General features: G+C 58.4%; 1 protein-coding gene across 1 annotated transcript in view; it reads left to right on the plus strand.

Annotated features, from left to right (window-relative positions):
• Positions 1–688: 688 nt before the first annotated feature.
• The window catches only part of ADAMTSL2 (ADAMTS like 2), a 36,539-nt gene continuing 20,159 nt past the window's right edge, over positions 689–17,068 (plus strand). The window contains exons 1-9 of the mRNA XM_074331321.1: positions 689–908; positions 2,651–2,741; positions 3,303–3,445; positions 4,314–4,389; positions 5,583–5,685; positions 6,181–6,326; positions 6,448–6,571; positions 9,372–9,452; positions 11,897–12,072. Coding sequence (XP_074187422.1) covers positions 2,652–2,741; positions 3,303–3,445; positions 4,314–4,389; positions 5,583–5,685; positions 6,181–6,326; positions 6,448–6,571; positions 9,372–9,452; positions 11,897–12,072 — 939 coding nt within the window. The 5' untranslated portion in view covers positions 689–908; position 2,651. The remainder of the gene's footprint in view (positions 909–2,650; positions 2,742–3,302; positions 3,446–4,313; positions 4,390–5,582; positions 5,686–6,180; positions 6,327–6,447; positions 6,572–9,371; positions 9,453–11,896; positions 12,073–17,068) is intronic.

A 17,068-nucleotide genomic window follows, 5' to 3' on the forward strand; every position in this document is an offset into this window, starting at 1 on the left:
TCCATGCTCTGACTCAGCAGAAACACAGGTCTGGAGCCCCGAGCCTGGTGTGCCAGGGGCTGCCCAGCTGGCCTGGGCCCAGCCAGGCCACATGCCTGGCCAAGCTGGTGCTGAACATCTGCACAGAGTTCCCTGTGCCCCCCAACCCCACCCCCCCCAACTGGCCCTGGCCATTCTGGCTGTCTGGTCAGCAGGTGGTGGGACTTTCTGTCCCTCCCCTGGAGCCCTTGACTGAGCACTCGCTGGGTCTCCCTCAGCCCTTCCACTTGCTTAGGCCTCTGCTTCTTGGGAGAACCTTTCAGAGCCTGGCTGGGGGAACCTCAGTTTTTCTATCCAAAAAATGGAGCTCTCACACTGGATGCCTCATGCATCCCAGACTCCCTCCTCGGGAGTGCCCGAGACTAGGCCCCTCTGGAGGCAGAAATTGTCAGTCCGAGGCCGGACCTCCCCTGTGACCCCAGGCTAGCGACCTCTCTGTCTGGACACCCCAACACGCGATCCGAGCTCTGGACCGGGGAAAGCGGCCTCCCTGCTCGCTGCTTCTGGGCCCAGGCAGCAGTCAGCAGGCAGCTGGGCCGGCCTGGCCGGGCTCCAGAGGCGCGGAGCGGGTTAAAGTGTGCGCCAGGCCGGCCGGCGCGGGCGGGGGACCAGCCTGGTGGGAAGTGTGAGTTCCTCCCTGTCTGCCTGACAGCTATAAAGGCGGCCGCGCCACACAGCCCTGGGAACCCCCTCTCGTGGGTGCTCTTTGAAGTGGAGGAGGGCGGCAGCAAGGGGAGGAGGAGAAAGGGGAGAGGCAGAGCCCGCAGCTCTCCGCACGCCCAGCCGCCCCCTGCACCAAGCACCTGGCACCGCCTGCCCACAGCCGCTCAGCCCTTTCTCCAGGAGGACAACCTGCTGACCCGGGCCAGGTAGGTCGTCTCCACTCCGTCCGCCCCTTCCCTCCGCAGCCCTCCCCTGGCACAGTATGCAGCCCAGAGTCCCGGAGCATCCCCCAGCCCCCTCGGAGCCGTTATGTAACAGGAGGAGGGCCCGTGGGGAGGGGTGCAGACCCTCAGCACCGTGAGGGTGGCCCCTCAGCTCCCAGCCACGGGTGCCTGAAGCTCTCCTTTGCAGAGCAAACCTCTCCCGCTGGCCAGTGGCTGTTTTTGGACCCCAGGGAGAGCTGGATCCCGCGTGAGCTGGGCCTGGCCTGTAGCCAGCGGTGTCTGGAGCCTTAATGAAAACCAAGTGTGGGGCCGGCTCAGCACCTGTCTTCAGCCCGCAGGCAGGAGCTGGGGCACCAATTAGCCAATGGAACTGTGGAGGGGGCTCTGTGTTGGCCTGAGGCTGGTGGGGGGGTGCAGATGGAGACCTGCGGGGGAGGGGCGGCTGCTGGGGTATGGAGGGGTGGGCAGGCAGCTGGTGAGGTGGGGGTCTCAGGGACTCTGGCTCCAAACTCTAGGGTGCACTGCTCACTCGACCAGGGCAGAGCCATTCTTGGGGTGCGAGGATGTTGTTGGCATAGGCCCCAAGACTGCAGGTGCTTGAGCTGCAAGGAAGTGAAGGTTCAGAGGAAGAGAGATGGACTTCAGCGCTCCCGGCAGGGGTTGGGGGCCTTTCACACCTTCTTTCCCAGGAATTAGCCCGTTGTAGGGGATGAGTCCCTGAGTTTGCTCTGGAGCCTGGGGTCTAGATGACCACATTGCTGTGTGGCTTAGGGGAAGTTGGCTTCCCTCTCTGGGTTCCCGGCTATAGGCTTGGAGGTTTCTGAAACCCCTTCTCCAACTTGCTGGCAAGTGATATTTAGGACCTGAGACAAACCCTGGACAGAGGCCACTACAGGACTCTGTTCCTCCCTTTGGGGGCAGGGGTCCCTGCCGAAGAAGCAGATGGGAAGGCTGAGGGCCAGCAAGCTGCCCTTGATTTGGCCCCTGGCAGGGAGGTTGAGGAGCATTTTGGGCTAGGGTGCTGACTTGTTGAGGAGATAGCCCTGTGGCCCTGGGCCACCCACACTCCACACACCAGGGTCACAGATGCCTAGGCTCTGCCCAGCCTGAGGTCCCCAAGGGCCCCAGGCCCAGCCTCCCCAGGGGCAGGGGCAAGCTGTGGCCAGGGAAGGGAAGGGCCTGGTAGAGCCTGGGACATTCATGGACCCACCCCTCCAGCCGCCCCACACGGCCAGTGGGGAAGGTCATTCTCCCATGCAGCCAGCAAGCACTGAGCACGTGAAAATCCCAAGGTGCTCTTGCTTGGGCTGGGTCTACAGTCCAAGGCAATGGAGCAAGTCCAGGTCCTCAGGTCCTTCATCCAATGATGCAGCCTGGGCCCACAGCTCCCTCGGCTGCCCCTGGTTTTCTCCACGGGCGTTCTCCAGGGAGCTTGGGTATTCAGAGGCAATGCACAGCACCTGTCCCTGAGTGCCCTCAGATTGGGGTAGTGCAGGCATAGCACGCACACCACCACTATTGTGTCTCAAGCCCATGGCAGGCATCGCTAATCACTCACTGAGCCCTCCCAACAGGGCCACTGGGCAGCCACTACCAACTGATCCCAGATAACCTCATGGCCCTGGTCCTGGGTGGGCCCTGAGGGCTTTTCCCCAAAGCAGACCCTGGTTACCTGACAAAGAAGCTGGGCCTGGCCTGGGAGTGACAGTGGCCTTGCTTCCTAGGATGGACTGCAGACGGCAGCCTTCATGCTGGGCCTGGTCCCTGCTGGCTATGGCACTTATGGCTGGGGGTGTGGCGTCCACCGGGGCCACGGTGAGTGGGGAGCGTGGTTTCTGATCCAGATGGGCTGATGTTGGAGGGGCTGTGTGGCAGCTGTGGGGAACATACATATGGGTTCTGGAGAGCTTTCCCAAAGCCCCCCTCAGTTGCCAGGAACATGTGTTACAAGCTTGTCAGACCAGCCCCCGAGCCGCGGCCTCTGGTCACTCTGGAGCCCTGACCATTTGGCAGGACGGGGCCTGAGAGGCTGACTGTCTCCCTTCAGAGTGAAGTCCTGGGGTGAGACACATAGGGCTTATGTCCTGCAGAACCCATGCCAGGTCCTGGGCTGCTCAGGAAAAAGGAATCAGGACGGTTAGGTGTGTCCTCAGGACCTTGCCAAACTCTCAGGATGGTCCAGATCTCGAGATCTGGGGGGACCTGAGGCCCATACTCCCTGGGAATCCCCTCCGACACACCCCTATCCCCCGCCCCAAAATCTGAGCCCAGGCTGCCAAGTGACCCAGCCGGTGGCCATCCTGTCCAGGGCCCGGGGAAGGCGGCCGTCCTGCCTGGTGCTCCAGCCTTCTAACATCAGTGGGGCCTCTCACCCAGGATAACAGCCCTACATCCAACAGCCTGGAAGGGGGTGTGGACGCCACTGCCTACTGGTGGGGGGAGTGGACCAAGTGGACGGCCTGCTCGCGCAGCTGTGGAGCCGGGGTGACATCCCAGGAGCGGCACTGCCTGCAGCAGAGGTGCGGGGTTGAGCACAGGGCCCTGAGGGGCTGGCCGGAGGGGGGGGGCAGCCTGGACAGGACAGGGAGGCCCAGGAGGTGGGCAGCCGAGCCTTCAGCCAGGGGCAGCGGGTGATGGGTGGGCATCTCAGGCTGGGGTGGGGGGGAGTCTTCAGCACAGGCCAGGTGAGCAACTGTCAGGGACGTGGGTCCTGATAGGTTCCAGGCAACACGCGTCCTGGGGTTTATCCTGCACCAGGGCACTGGGGACAGGCCTTTCCTGTGAAACCAGGATCCATTTCTAAGGCTCTATCAGTGAGGGGTGAGGCCTAACCTGGCCCCCTCTCTTGAAGACCTGAATTGAATAAATACGGGGGAAAGCCTATGGTGTAGTAGCTGCTATCAGATAGACCTGGGTTCAAATCTTGCCTCTTGCTGGCTGTGTGACCTTGGGCAAGTCACTTAACCTCTCTGAGCATCCGTTTCCTTATCTGTGGGGTGGAGATCATGCTTGAGCCCACCTGACATTTCTGAGAGTACTGAGACAATGTGTGTATACACGTTAGCACAGGGCTGGTACATGGTAAATGTTATTATTAATTCTGTGTACTAAGACCCTGCGCTATGTGGTGGGATATAGAGGTGAATCAGACACCGTCCTTCCCCCGGGAAGGCACTGAGAAACACTCTCAAATTGCTTGAACCCTTGTGAGATGAGAAGGGCTCTGGAGAATGTGGGTTGAGTGGGGAGGAAGGACCCCACAGTCAGAGGAATTGGGGGAGGCTTGGGAGTCTACCCCAAAGGCCCTCCCAGAGCAGGAGCGGGGTCGGGGCCTACAGCTGGTGGCTCCGGGCACTAGCTCAGAGCCTATGTTTTCCCTTCTTCCAGGAGGACGTCTGTCACGGGCACCGGGAACAGGACCTGCACAGGCATGTCCAAGCGGTACCAGCTGTGTAGAGTGCAGGTGAGGCCCTGCCCAGCTGCGACCACGACCCTGCCCTTCCCGCCCCTACCCCCACCCCAGGCAGGTCTCAGGGTGTCTTCTTGGTGGCCTCTGGGCCCTCTGGACACTCTATCCCGGGCCTGCCCCCTGCGTCCTGTTGAACAGAAGGGTGGTGAGGGGTCCTGACCAGAGCGCACTTGCTGCATCAAATGAGATCTGTGGAGCCCACTGAGGGTTCCTGGCACGTGCAGGGACCAGAGACTCGCTTCTGCTGGGGGAGTTTGATGCTCGGCCCCAAGGTTTGGGTCTCTGGCCAAAGCCCCCTTTGCTCACAAGTCCTGCACCAGGAGCTCGCTGGGATAATGCCTGTCATCAGGTGTCTTGTCCCCACCTGTGAAACCCTGCAGCACAGCTGCAGTCACCCCTGCACTAGCTTCTGTGCTCAGGAGCCCTCAACCTCCAGCTTCTCTCTTAACCATTTGCTGGCACCAGGGTGGCTGGGGCTGGGCAGGAGGAGCCGACTCTGGCTTGGCCTCTGGGCAGCTCTCAGGGGGGCCAAATCCAGCGTGAACCTGAATTCTCGGGCATGGAGCAGACAGGCAGAGCTTGTTAGGGTCCCCGTGTGTGTCCTGGCATCTGTGTGTCTGTGTGAACACATGCAGGGAGTTAGGGGGCTGAAGGGAGCCAAGCGGCCACAGCTTCTGTGTTGGCTCCACGGGTCAGCTGCCCTCCTGGACCCTCTGAGCTCTGGAGGGCGACCCATTCAAGTTTGCGTTCCAGCCCCAGCATGACCAGCTGTCCCCCTCCCCCAGACCTCTCCCCTCGCCCCTGGACTCTTCCTCTATGAAGTCAAGCCCACCTTCAGTCAATGCTCTGAGTGCCACGTGCTGTGGCTACAGCTGGAGGATACAGGGCGATGGAGCCAGCGTGAGCGTAGCTAGAGGCTGAGAGGCTGGGAGAAGCCTGGGGTGGCGGCGAGATGAAAGGGCCCCGCCCAGAGCACCAGGACAGCCAGCACATTTGGGCGTCTGAGGGGTGGTAGCTGCCCTTCCGCTTGTCCTTGTCCTCGCTCCTTCCCCAGAGAGTGAGACTGGGAGACAGAACGGAGAGGCCACCCCTCCGGCTGTGGCCACTTCCTGCTCAGCCTGGACAAAAATGTCTTTGTCGGGCCGAGTTCCTCCTGGAGTCTCCCTCCCCGTCTTCTCACTTCCCAGGAGTGTCCGCCGGACGGGAGGAGCTTCCGTGAGGAGCAATGCATCTCCTTCAATTCCCATGTGTACAACGGGCGGACGCACCAGTGGAAGCCCCTGTACCCCGGTACCATGGCCCTGGGCCACCGAGGGGGGAACAGTGTGGGGGTGGCCCTTCCACATCCTGGAAAGACCCACATCTGATGGGTCACCTCCTGGGGACAATGGGAGGGAATATCCTCGTCCAGTGGGTGGGCAGGTGGGCAACTGAGGCCCAGACGGAGGGGTCTTGTTGAAGGTCACACATAGTTCAGGCAACAGTTTAAGTGAGCTGGCCTTTCCCATTCATGGGGTAAGTGCAGGGTGCCCAGGGCCACCAATGGGCTTAGACCTCCTGCAGAGCGGGAACTGCCCCACTCACAAGGAGGCAAAGGCTGGAACTCACAGGGCCGGGGCTGGGTCAGACAACCAGCAACTCAATTTCTGCCACCAGACCCTGGACAAGTCCCTTCTGCTCTCCAGGCCTCAGTTTTCCCATCTGTGCAATGGGGGAGTGCTGTCTCAATAAGAGGGAGAAGTCCCCGAATCTGGCCCCCCCCCGAGACCCTCTGTCTCCCCCCAGATGACTACGTCCACATCTCCAGCAAGCCATGTGACCTGCACTGCACCACGGTGGATGGCCAGCGGCAGCTCATGGTCCCCGCCCGCGATGGCACGTCCTGCAAGCTCACCGACCTTCGAGGGGTTTGCGTGTCTGGAAAATGTGAGGTTGTTAAACATTGTAGCACGAGTACCACTGGTCTCATTGCACTGACTGCCCACCTGTCCACCTGTGGCGGTGGCAGCCTCGGCGCCCTCCCAGCAGCCCTCTCCACCTCCCTTCCTGCAGCCCATCGGCTGTGACGGGGTGCTCTTCTCCACCCACACGCTGGACAAGTGCGGCGTCTGCCAGGGGGACGGTAGCAGCTGCACCCACGTGACAGGCAACTACCGCAAGGGGAACACCCACCTCGGTAAGAGCGCTGAACTCCCACAACCGGGGCCTGGGGGTGATCCTGTCTCCAAGCTGCTGAGTGCCACCGTGCAAGTTCCCGCCCCTCGTGGGCCAAGGTGGGCTGGCCAGGTGCTCTGTAAGGCCCCCTTTGGCTAGGAATAATGAACAGTTCTTTGCTGAGCTCCTACTGGACACCAGGTCCGAGTATGCACTTGGTTTAAATGTGGGACCTTTGCAACAATGCAGGGAGATATTAATGCCACACTTAACGAGGGGAAACTGAGGCACGAGTCTCAACCTCACTGCTGACAAGAGGTCTGAGCCTGGGCATGCGGATTCTGGGGCCCTCTGTTCTGCAGTCTGTGTTTTGGAGGGTGGAAGGGGTGCAGAGGCTCCTGCCAGCTCCAGGCTGCCTCTAGCCCAGAGCCGGCCCCTTCTTTCCCTGGGTAGCAACAGGTCCATTTTCACAGCTGCACCCATTTGGCCTCATGCTTACGTCGCTCCAGCTCTGGCCCAGCCCTGTGGGTGCTGGGCGGGGCAGGGGTCTGTGTATGTGACAGGACTTGGTTCTTTCAGAAGGTGTCACAACACTCACCATCGAACTGAACACATTTCTGGGTCTCAGTAAACACTTGTGGAGTTAAATGAGGTCATCACAGCCTGCAGATTAGGAGAGGCAGGGCAGCTTGGAAACCACTTAGCACTTGGGGAAAGTGAGGCCCAGAATGGGACTTGTTGGCCCAAGGTCCTCCAGTGAAGCCAGGTGAGTTTGGACTAGAACCAGCCCCATTAGGGCCACAGTGGACCTAGCTGTCGGGACTCTGGCCGTGTCCTGGATGTGGAGGGCACTGCCTCTATCCCCACAAGAAGGCTAATTTCAGGGTTAGTATCATGGATGTGGGACCCAGGGATGGGCATGAAGGACTGGAGAGGGACAGGGTGTCTTAATGGAGAGCCCAGGGCAGAGCAGCCAGACGGGGGTCTGAGTAATGCACGGTGGGCAGAGGCCGCTTTCTGTGGAGGCGTCACTATGGGAGGGGTGTGAGGAAAGGCACCTTGCATTTCCTCCCTTCCCTTCACAAACCTGCTTGCAGGACCTTCTGCCTGGGGCATGGAGGCAGCAGAGGCAGCCTTCAGGAAGTGCATCTCTTTCTGAACACCTACTGTGTGCCAGGCACCGTGGGCTGCAGGAAGCCTTATATAGACAAGGTTCATGCCCTCACAGAACTCTGTGTCGGGGGCTGGGGGCTGACACTTAATCCTGACTAACCGTACCAGGTGTTTACTCTGCACGGAGCCAAGTCTGGCATGAGTCTTCTCTCATGCACACCTCACACTATTTCTGCAAGGCAGGTGCTACCACTGTTGTCATTTTGCAGATGTGAAAACAGAGAGGGAAAGAAACTAGTCTAAGGACACACAGACAGAAGTGGCAGAGCTGGGTCTGAACCCAGACGGTCTGGCTCCCGGGTCTGTGGTCCTAACCACTGGCTCACACTCTTCCCTAATAAATGTGTGTGTTCTAAGCATGGTGAGGGCGCTGCAGGGTGCGAGAGCCAATGCTCAGGAATCTCGTGAGCTGGTTGCTAATTTAAAAATTAACACATATAAACCTACATTTAAATAAATGATACTAAGAGTCATCGCTTCCTAATCGAGTTACCTTTGTAACAATTGTACCTCTGCGTTGGGAATATGGAGCAGGGGAGCTAAGGTGCACCTCTTCCCGACTCTGTACCCAGTGACATTGCGTTGGGAGTGTTAACACCATAGAAATTGCCCAGCACTACAGATAAGATCTCCTGCCCTCCCACCTAAAGCACCAGTTGTTAACCATTGAGCTGTTGTTAACCATAACACTGCTGTCCGGGAGGGACAGCTCAGAGCCTTCAGTGACCTGGAAAGGTGGCAGGGCAGGCAGAGGAAGGGTGCATGCTGCTGGCCTGTCGGAGCAGCTCACCTGGATAGGCAGGTGTGCATGGGCTTTACCACTTCTCACGTGGGAACCTGTGACATGAGCATCAACCCAGCAAACCAGATTTCTGAGGGCCCCTCCCCCCATCTTCTTCTGGAAGACTTTTCTATTTCAGGGCTTAAAAAAAATCTGTCTTCCTTCTCCCCAGACCACCCTCTACCACCTGCTGGCAGCACTTCCCCCTTCCTCAGACTTCCCCCCCCCCCCCCCCCCCCCCCCCGCAGCCTCTCCACCTGGTTGGGGGCTTTGGTGACAAGCCCTGAGCTGACCTCGGCCTTTTTCATCCATATCTTTGAATGTAGAAAGCTTTAAAGTCAACATGACGTTGTGACAACATGGGTTTTTAAAATATAAATAATGACAATGCCCTTGGTGCCAGGCTATGTGCTATGCAGAATCTCCCAACAGGCCATTAACCCTGTGTACAGATGAGAAAACTGAGGCCTGAGGGCTCCAGCACCCTGCTCAGGGTCACCTCGCTGATACGTGGTAGAGCAGGACCAAATCTGTTTGAATGCAGCAGATGTAAGGCTTCTGTGGCCTGCAGTGTCCCTCGGAAGGGGCTGGGGCAGCTACCGACGAGCATCACCCACGGCTTGGTAGGAAGGGGTCAGGGAACCCAGCTAAGCCTGGGCCCCTGCCTGGGCAGTGGTCAACCCTCTGATGGCACAGGGAGTTTCAGCAGGGCCTTGGACTCACCTCTGGGGCCTGGGTGCAGCTAGACAGCCCCCCTAGCCCCCCAGGAGTGGAGGAGAGTAATGACCACCATACAGGATTCCCTTTCCAGTTGAGAGGCGATGGCCACAGCTGGACCTGCTTCTCACCACCATCCAATCTCCCCCAGGTTACTCTCTGGTGACCCACATCCCGGCAGGTGCCCGAGACATCCAGATTGTAGAGCGGAAGAAGTCTGCCGACGTCCTGGGTACGTATGTGGGGCCTGGGCGGCCGCCTCCCGTGAGCTCATGGTTTTGCATGGGGCAAAATGTGTGGGTGGAGAAGGGGTACTTCTCCACCCTGGATCCCTTCCTGCAGGAGAGGGATGGGCCCCGGAAGCCAGAACTCAACCTGGGTGTACGTGTGCGTGGGGTGGTCGTAGGGAAGCTGACACCTCCATGTGTGGAAGGACCTTGCACTCAGAGCTGCTTGACCACAGAGGGTGGGGTGACGTCAGATAGGGAGTTCCCTGTCCCTGGAGAGCCTGGCAAAAGCTGGAGGTACTGGAGGTGAGGTCCCTGCCTCTGGGGTAGAGAAGTGAGACTCAGGAGGCAAGAAGGTCAAGGCAGAGAGAGTGGAGGTACGTGGCCAGTCTGAGGCCATGGGCGGAAGTAGGATGTAAACTCAGGTCTGGGGTCCTTTGCGTTCTTGCCACTGGATGGTCTCTGGTTCCCACCTTGGTAAGGGTTCCCCAACTTGAGGATTGTGGAGTTATTTGCATAGCGGCCGAGGTGGCAAGGCCCCATTTGGTGACAATTCTAGTAAGGCGTTGGAGTGTTGGCCTGGCCATGTGCTTTGTCTGTATCCCTAGGAGGCCGCCTGAGGCCCTTCTGGCTGAGGCGGGCAGGTGCTGACACCTGTGAGCAGCTCTGTTCTTGGCTCTGTCCTGTACAAGATGGGCCGAGTACCCAGGAAGGGAAGCTGTCCCCAAAGCCTGGCTGGTCTCCCTGCATCTCTGGGCGGCCCTGTGGGAGCTCGGGCTGGCAGGTGAAGCCCACCCTTTTAAGTGGACATGGTGGAGGGGTTTGCTAAAGGTCTTCAAGGTAGACCCTGGCTGGGCTCTCAGCTCTTCAGGCTTGGTGCTCCTGCCTTCCTCCCTGGCAGGTCTGCCCCCTTAGTCCCCAGGCCCCAGCACCTGAGTGTGGTAGCCAGGTCTCTGCCAGGCCTGTTGCTCTGTCGCCCACTGGGAGAGTGGCGAGGCCAGGAAACGCCATGTTCCCAGAGTTGGCTGTAAAGCAATCGTTCTTGAAACAAACGCGTGGAACTATCAAGGGCAGCCTCCGATGGAGCCCTGGGAAAGCCGCAGGAAGGAAGGTCATTGCTGTCAGGAAACAGGTTTTGGACGCAGGCCGGGGGTTTAACCCTACGCACAGACCTGGGAGCCGGGCGAGACAGCCTGCCCCGCACGTGCCCCGCCGCGCACAGCTGGGACTCATTCACGTTATTTTATGACGTTGCTACGTTGAAGGTATTTTTCCAGCAGACGCGTCCGGCTTGTGCGTCCTGCCTGATAATCAGTTAACCGCCCGGCTCCCCTGCTTGTGCTGCAGCAGGCGCTTTGGAAGATGAGCTCTTCCCCTCCCTTGGGCCGGTTCCTGGAACTGGCTCTTAGAACACCCTGTGGAAGACACACTGTCCTAGCGTGCAGCCTGCCTCTTCACTCCGTCGTGTCCCCCAGCCCAAGGCTCCCCGAGCCTCTGCTCACGCTCCACAGCCCCAGAGAGGGCCGGCTGCCCCGAGCTATCCCACCAGTGCTGGGCAGTGGCTCCAGTCTCCCGGCCGGCAGGAGAAAGGCTGCTGGAGGTCCTTCTGTCTGGGCGTCATCAGGCTCGAGTCAGGCCCTGAGAGTGGCCGTCCTGAGGTTCTCCATTCCAAATGTCCACCTGCACCATGCCTCAGAGAGAGCGCCACTGAGAATGTGCCCGGGCCACCCTCGGCCACATCTGGGCAGTGGGGTGGCCAAACGGTCAGCCAGGTTGCACCAGCAGAGGCAGCTGAATGTCATGGCTGCCAGTGAGGGAATGGTGCTGATCAGCTCACGGTGGTCCAGAAGGGCCTGCGGGGGCCGCTGGGACAGTGCTCTGGGCCAGCCAGGCCAGGGCTGCAGCGTTGCTCAGTGTGGGCCCTGGAGGGGCATGGAGGTCCCCTCCCCATGTCCGGGTGGGACGCCGGGGGTGGCGAGTCGCCCAGGGTCACACGGTGAGTCTACAGCAGAGCCAGGCTGGGTGGCTCAGCCCCGCCCACCTGGCCGGCACCTGTTATCCCGCGCGAGCCCTCCCAGGCGCTGACCCTCCTGCTGCAGACCTGGGCGCTGAGGCCTGATGCCACTCGTCACCTGGCAGTCCCCACCCCCCTCAGAGGTGGCCAGAATGACAGGACCAAGGACCCCAGCCAGCTCTCTTCAGTTGTCTAGACAGTCCTTGTTTGGTTTAGGCTGATAGGAAAGTGTATTTGCATGTCCTTGGCAATCACCGCCCAGGGCCACAAGCTGGCCACAGGCAGAGCACCCCACTCCCCACGGCATGCAGTTTCCTGTCTTTGCAATATTTGGGGAGGGTCACAGGGTAGGTGGCCCTGGTCCCCTGAGCGTGTGCTGCTGCTGCTCCCTGCCCCCAGTCCGACCCATGTGACCGGGCGGCTCTGCCCTGTCAGCCCTCGCAGACGAAGCCGGCGCCTACTTCTTCAATGGCGACTTCAAGGTGGACAGCCCCAAGGACTTCAACATCGCAGGCACCGTGGTCAAGTACCGGCGGCCCATGGACGTCTACGAGACCGGTATCGAGTACATTGTGGCTCAGGGGCCCACCAACCAGGGCCTCAACGTCATGGTGCGTGCGCCTCGGCCAGCGACCCCATGCAGTGGCCCCCGTGTCCTCACACAAGGGAGCGTCCCCACTCAGCTGGGCGTGGGCCGCATTCTTTCACTCGCTTGTTCCCCCCCTGCTTTGCTCTCTCATACATTCACTCACTCAGATTTTGATGCCTTTACTCTGTCTCCCACTTACTCCTTAATTCACTTACCCATTCACTCGCTCACCCAACCATCCCCTCCCTCACCGTCTCACTTGTGTATTCATTCATCCATCCATCCATCCATCCATCCATCCATCCATCCACCCACCCATTCCTTTATTCATTCCTGCTGTCAGCCCCCTCGCCCCCACCCCGTGGATGGGCATCCAGGAGGTTCTGTGCAGATCGTTGGAACCTGCATGGGGAGATGAGCGCGGAAGGCTGGACGGGGGTACAGGGATGAAGGACCCACTCCCCACTCCACAGTTGGGGGCTTTACGCCTTCCATGTAGTTTCCTACCCCCACTGCATGGACTCTGGAGGGACCATGCAGTGCTGGCGGCCCATGGCCCTCCCCCTGACACTGTCCCCTAGGATGCTCACGGCTTCTGGGGTCGGGGCACAGGGTGTGAGAGAGGGCAGGAGAGAGTCTGGGCCTATTATGCCCAGCTTGTCGGGACTTTCCCAAGGCTCATGTCTGGAAATAGACACCATTGAGCTTGGTGTTCCAGCACCAAGAAAGTGTGGAGACTTGTCATGGAAAACAGGTGACGTCAAGATGGGCAGTTCTGATGTGCTTTGAGGCCTGTGGAGCTGAGGGATGTGGTGGGCACAGAGCCCACCCACCTGTGCTGTGTAGCTCTCCAAACCCCACCATGGCAGGTATTCATGTCCTCACTTTATGGATGAAGAAACCTGGGCCCAGAGACTAGGGACTTGCCCAGTCACAGAATCGTAAGTGACACGACTGGGCTTTGATCTCAGGTCAGCCAGGTGCCACAGCCAGTGGTTTGTTTAACGGTTAGGCTGGAGGGGTCTCCAGTTGGGGGTGCCACCCCCACTTTTCCACACTGCTTCTTGGTTGAAGAGTTTCCCCGGGTGACCCCAGAATCTAATGGGGGCCATGTATTTCTACGTCTTCCCTTGCAGCTGCCCCTGAGGCAGACTGGCCTCCAGGCTTCATTCACCCCCTGGCTGGAAGAGCTGTGTTGCAGGTCAGGGTCCCCAGGAAACGGACTCTGAAATGGAGGCCTGTGCGCAGGAGGGCTTTGGGGCGTGGTCTCAGGAGCAGCACAAGACGGGTGAGGGGTACAGGACTGAACAGAGGGAGCTGAGCGGTGAGGCAGGTGTGACAGCCTCAGCCTCAATGTTTCCCACCTGGATTTCTGGGGTTGCAGCGGCCCCTCAGAGTCATCTCAAATTGAGTTGAGGCAGGGGGTCATGGCTTAGTTACTGGAAGCCTTAGGGAAGGGTCAAGCCCTTGGGAGAGGCAGGTCCCTTTGACTGAGGAAAATTCCTGGGGAGGGACTCAGCTATGAATTGTCAGTGGCACCACCCGAGCCAGCTCACTGAAGGTGGGGTCTGGGGTGCCCTGTGGCCCCTGCTATGTCCACTCTGTGTACCACTTGTGCCCATTTGTTTTGTATCACGAGTTGACTTCGGCAGGAAGAGCTCCCCTAGAAGTCAGGTTGGTTTCTTTCCCGGGAGCCTTACAAGGGAAGGCTGGTGGGTTGAATGGCAGCTAGATGGGGGAGGGGGGGGATGCAGCTGAATCACGTCATTTCCTTCCTATTTTAGATTCCCCTTTCCCTTAGCTGGCACCTCTGCTAGTCCAGGCGGCCTACCTAGCCAGGTGTCCCAGTCCCCCTAACCTGAGGGGGCTGGGCTCCAGGCCCTTTTCAATTTAAGGCAGTTGCATTTATCCAGTTACTATCAAAATTGGGCAGAGGCTACCAAGAAATGTCGCAGTAGAACAGCAGGGAACCAAACATGTATCTGTCCCCAGGACCAAAGTGTCCCTTGGTGATCAGGATTGATTACCTGCCAAGATGGCGACCCACTTCCTGCTGTGCTCCTCTGGCACAAGGTGCCCAAATAGACCAGGTGGCAGTTGTGTTTCCCGTTGAATAAAACCCTTGCTGTGTCTCCTGGTGGAAGTGTTCTTGCTCTGGGAATCAGGACCTCTGGATCCACACACCCCTGACCCATCTGCAGGTTTGGGTCATGACTGCCCTGGCAGGTTCGTCTTTTGGTTCCTAGACCCATGCAGTCTACCCACTGGGGATGTAGCACCGTGTCACGGTGATTGAGTTAGAGTGTATTGTGTCATGGAGGATGCCGAGGCCCCATCCTCACGGGGGATTTGCTATCTGTGAGCTGCACCTTGGCTGCACCAGCCATCCATCTATCAGGCTGGTGGTTACCGGGTGGTACAGCCAATGATGGGACCAGCGGGTCTCACTGTCATGTGCCTGCCGTGGTACCTGCTTTGCTGTAAAGTGGGTCCCTTTGTCCAATGCCGTGTCATACAGTGTCCTGTGTCAGTGGGTCAAATGCTCTGTGAGCCCTTGGGAATTGGGGCTGGCTGAGGCCCTGTGGGCAGGGAAGACAAGCTCATATGAGAATAAGACAAATCACTTCCCCTTTAGGACAGAAGGGCTCTAATGTAATCAGCTTGCCTCAGATAGCTGACGGTCCCCTTGAGGGGCGGTGCTGTATCACAGGCTTAGTGTTGGTGCTGGAAGGCTGGGCTCTCGGTTGTGGAAGTAGCCAGGACAGACCTGGAGAGTGAGAACCCGTGCTCTTGGGCCCATGCCTAGTTTCCATCCATGCCACCATGGCTATCCCATTCGTCGACCCACTGTGCCATCAGTGAGGTGTCCACTGGCAAAGCCATCATAGCTGTTACTTGGTTGTTTCAAGCCCCTCCCTCCCCTGGTGGGTGCTCCCCAGTGCATATTGCAGCTGACACAAAGATCTTTGTGTTCTCGGCCTACCTCCTAGAGCCCTTCACACGTGCCTTCTCCAGACCCGCTCCCTCCCCACTGACAGTCTTTTCTATCCAGGCTCCTGACCAACCAGCCAAGCCATGTGCATTGCCCATGAGCCAGTATCTCCGTTCCTTAGGCCACCCCGCTTTCCGTACACATTGGATGGTCTATCACATGCATGGCCCGAAGGCATTGGGAAGATTTTCCTTCACTGCCGTTTTTCGAGGCCACCCCTGAATGGGGCTCTAGTGAAGCAGATTCCATTTTTGGCTTGCACCCCGCACCCCCATACCACGCTGACCCGTCTCTGAATCAAGTTTGGCCATGTTTTTTTCTCTCTGACATCATCATAGGATACCTTATGCAGCCACATCTGGGAGCTAAGAGAGAGATGCCTGCATAAGGGTCTTAGATGATGGGAATTTGGGTCACCTACTGCTGCAGCATTCTGTGTCCTCTGGCCCTGACTGTACCTAATCCTGGATGTGACACTTCTGTCCTATGGTGGGTTGCCGCTGGGCCCTCCGGACCATGTAACTCAGTGGAGTTGACAGGCCTCGTGTTCTAACGTTCAGCTCTGGATGCACAGGTGTCCTGCTGTCTTGTGGGCAAAGGCTTCCAGCTCTAGGAGGGCCTGGTAGCCTCCCAGAGAAGGGCGTGTTTTCAAATGCTGTATATTTATTTGTCGCAGGTGGTATGACCTTACTCCAGAACACCAGGGGTCTATGTTATCCTTTTCCTACTGGAGCTTGCCAGAAACTCCACATGACGTCTTTCCCCACCATAGATGTCTCTATCGCCGTAGGGTCAGCCAGGTACTAGGGCCCAAGTGGCAGGCTGCCCGCACCACACCTGGGCCTGCTGCACAGCCTTTTCCACTCAGGGCCCCACTCAAAGCTGGCAGCTTTTTATGTGACCCAGTCTCTGGATTGGACCAATATTCCTGGATGCAGAATATGCTGTGTCCAAAATTCTTCTTCATGATGGAGGGTATGACATGCAATAATTTGCCTGTTACTTTCAATGGGAGGTCCTGGCGTGCCCTAGACTACTGGACTCTGGAATTTTCACTGATGTGGGGGCCCTGATTCTTCACAGGGGTTAATCTCTGGTCCTCTGGAATACATGTGCTTACCAAAGCCTCCTGTGCCACTTCCTGCTCAGCCGGTCCACTAAACATGGTGTCATCAATGTAGAGGACTGATGTTCCGTTCTGTAGGACAGTCCGGACCCCTACTGTGAGACGACAGGGCCAAAGCTGTGAATGGAGGCTGCTGTCCAGCCATGTGAAAGAAGAGGGCTTCTGTGTAGAGAAGGGCGTGTTTGCCAGGTCAGGGGCCACATATGACCAACCTGAGGTCATGTAAATCTGCTCTAGAAAAGCTGCCACTGGGCGACTGCTCGGTTGAGTCTGTGGTAGTTCCCTCTCTTCTGCTCGGATCTGTCTTGTTTTAATCGGGGCCTCCTGCTGAATTAAATGAAGGGTGCGATGGGGTCGCCACCCTGCGTCCCTTAGGTCTTTAGGAGCGGCCTTCGTCTCTGTGTTTTCTCCCAGGATGCACTATTGTTTTTGATATACCCTCTTGGAGGGGGTTCTAGGTCAGGTTCACAGGCTTCCACTAGGTTCCCCACTATGGTAGCTCTTACCCCCCAGGTCAAGAAGCCAACAGGAGGGCTCCCAACTGCCAATTATGCACCTGGGGACGGAGTGAACCTTGGATCCAGTGGACGTGCTGTGAGCCAGACCTGAGCCACTGCTCGTCACCCACATGCTCTCACAGCGGCATGACGGGTCCCCGGTTAACAGTGACAACTCACACCCTCGTTCCAGAACATGTATCATTTATCTGCTGAGCAGTTAACCAAGTCAATGGCTATAGGGTCTTTGGGGAGGAACTGGAGGAATCATTACCATGTCAACTTGCTGTGAATCCTTGTTTCTGGGGACCCGGCTGTCCCATTATTTAGTGGAATCTGAGTCTGAAAACTGGCCCAGGAAATTGGGCGGAGATGGTGACTTTGATGGGGCAGCTGCTGTCCA

This window comes from Rhinolophus sinicus, linkage group LG04, assembly GCF_036562045.2.
Source record: "Rhinolophus sinicus isolate RSC01 linkage group LG04, ASM3656204v1, whole genome shotgun sequence".
Taxonomy (NCBI): domain Eukaryota; kingdom Metazoa; phylum Chordata; class Mammalia; order Chiroptera; family Rhinolophidae; genus Rhinolophus; species Rhinolophus sinicus.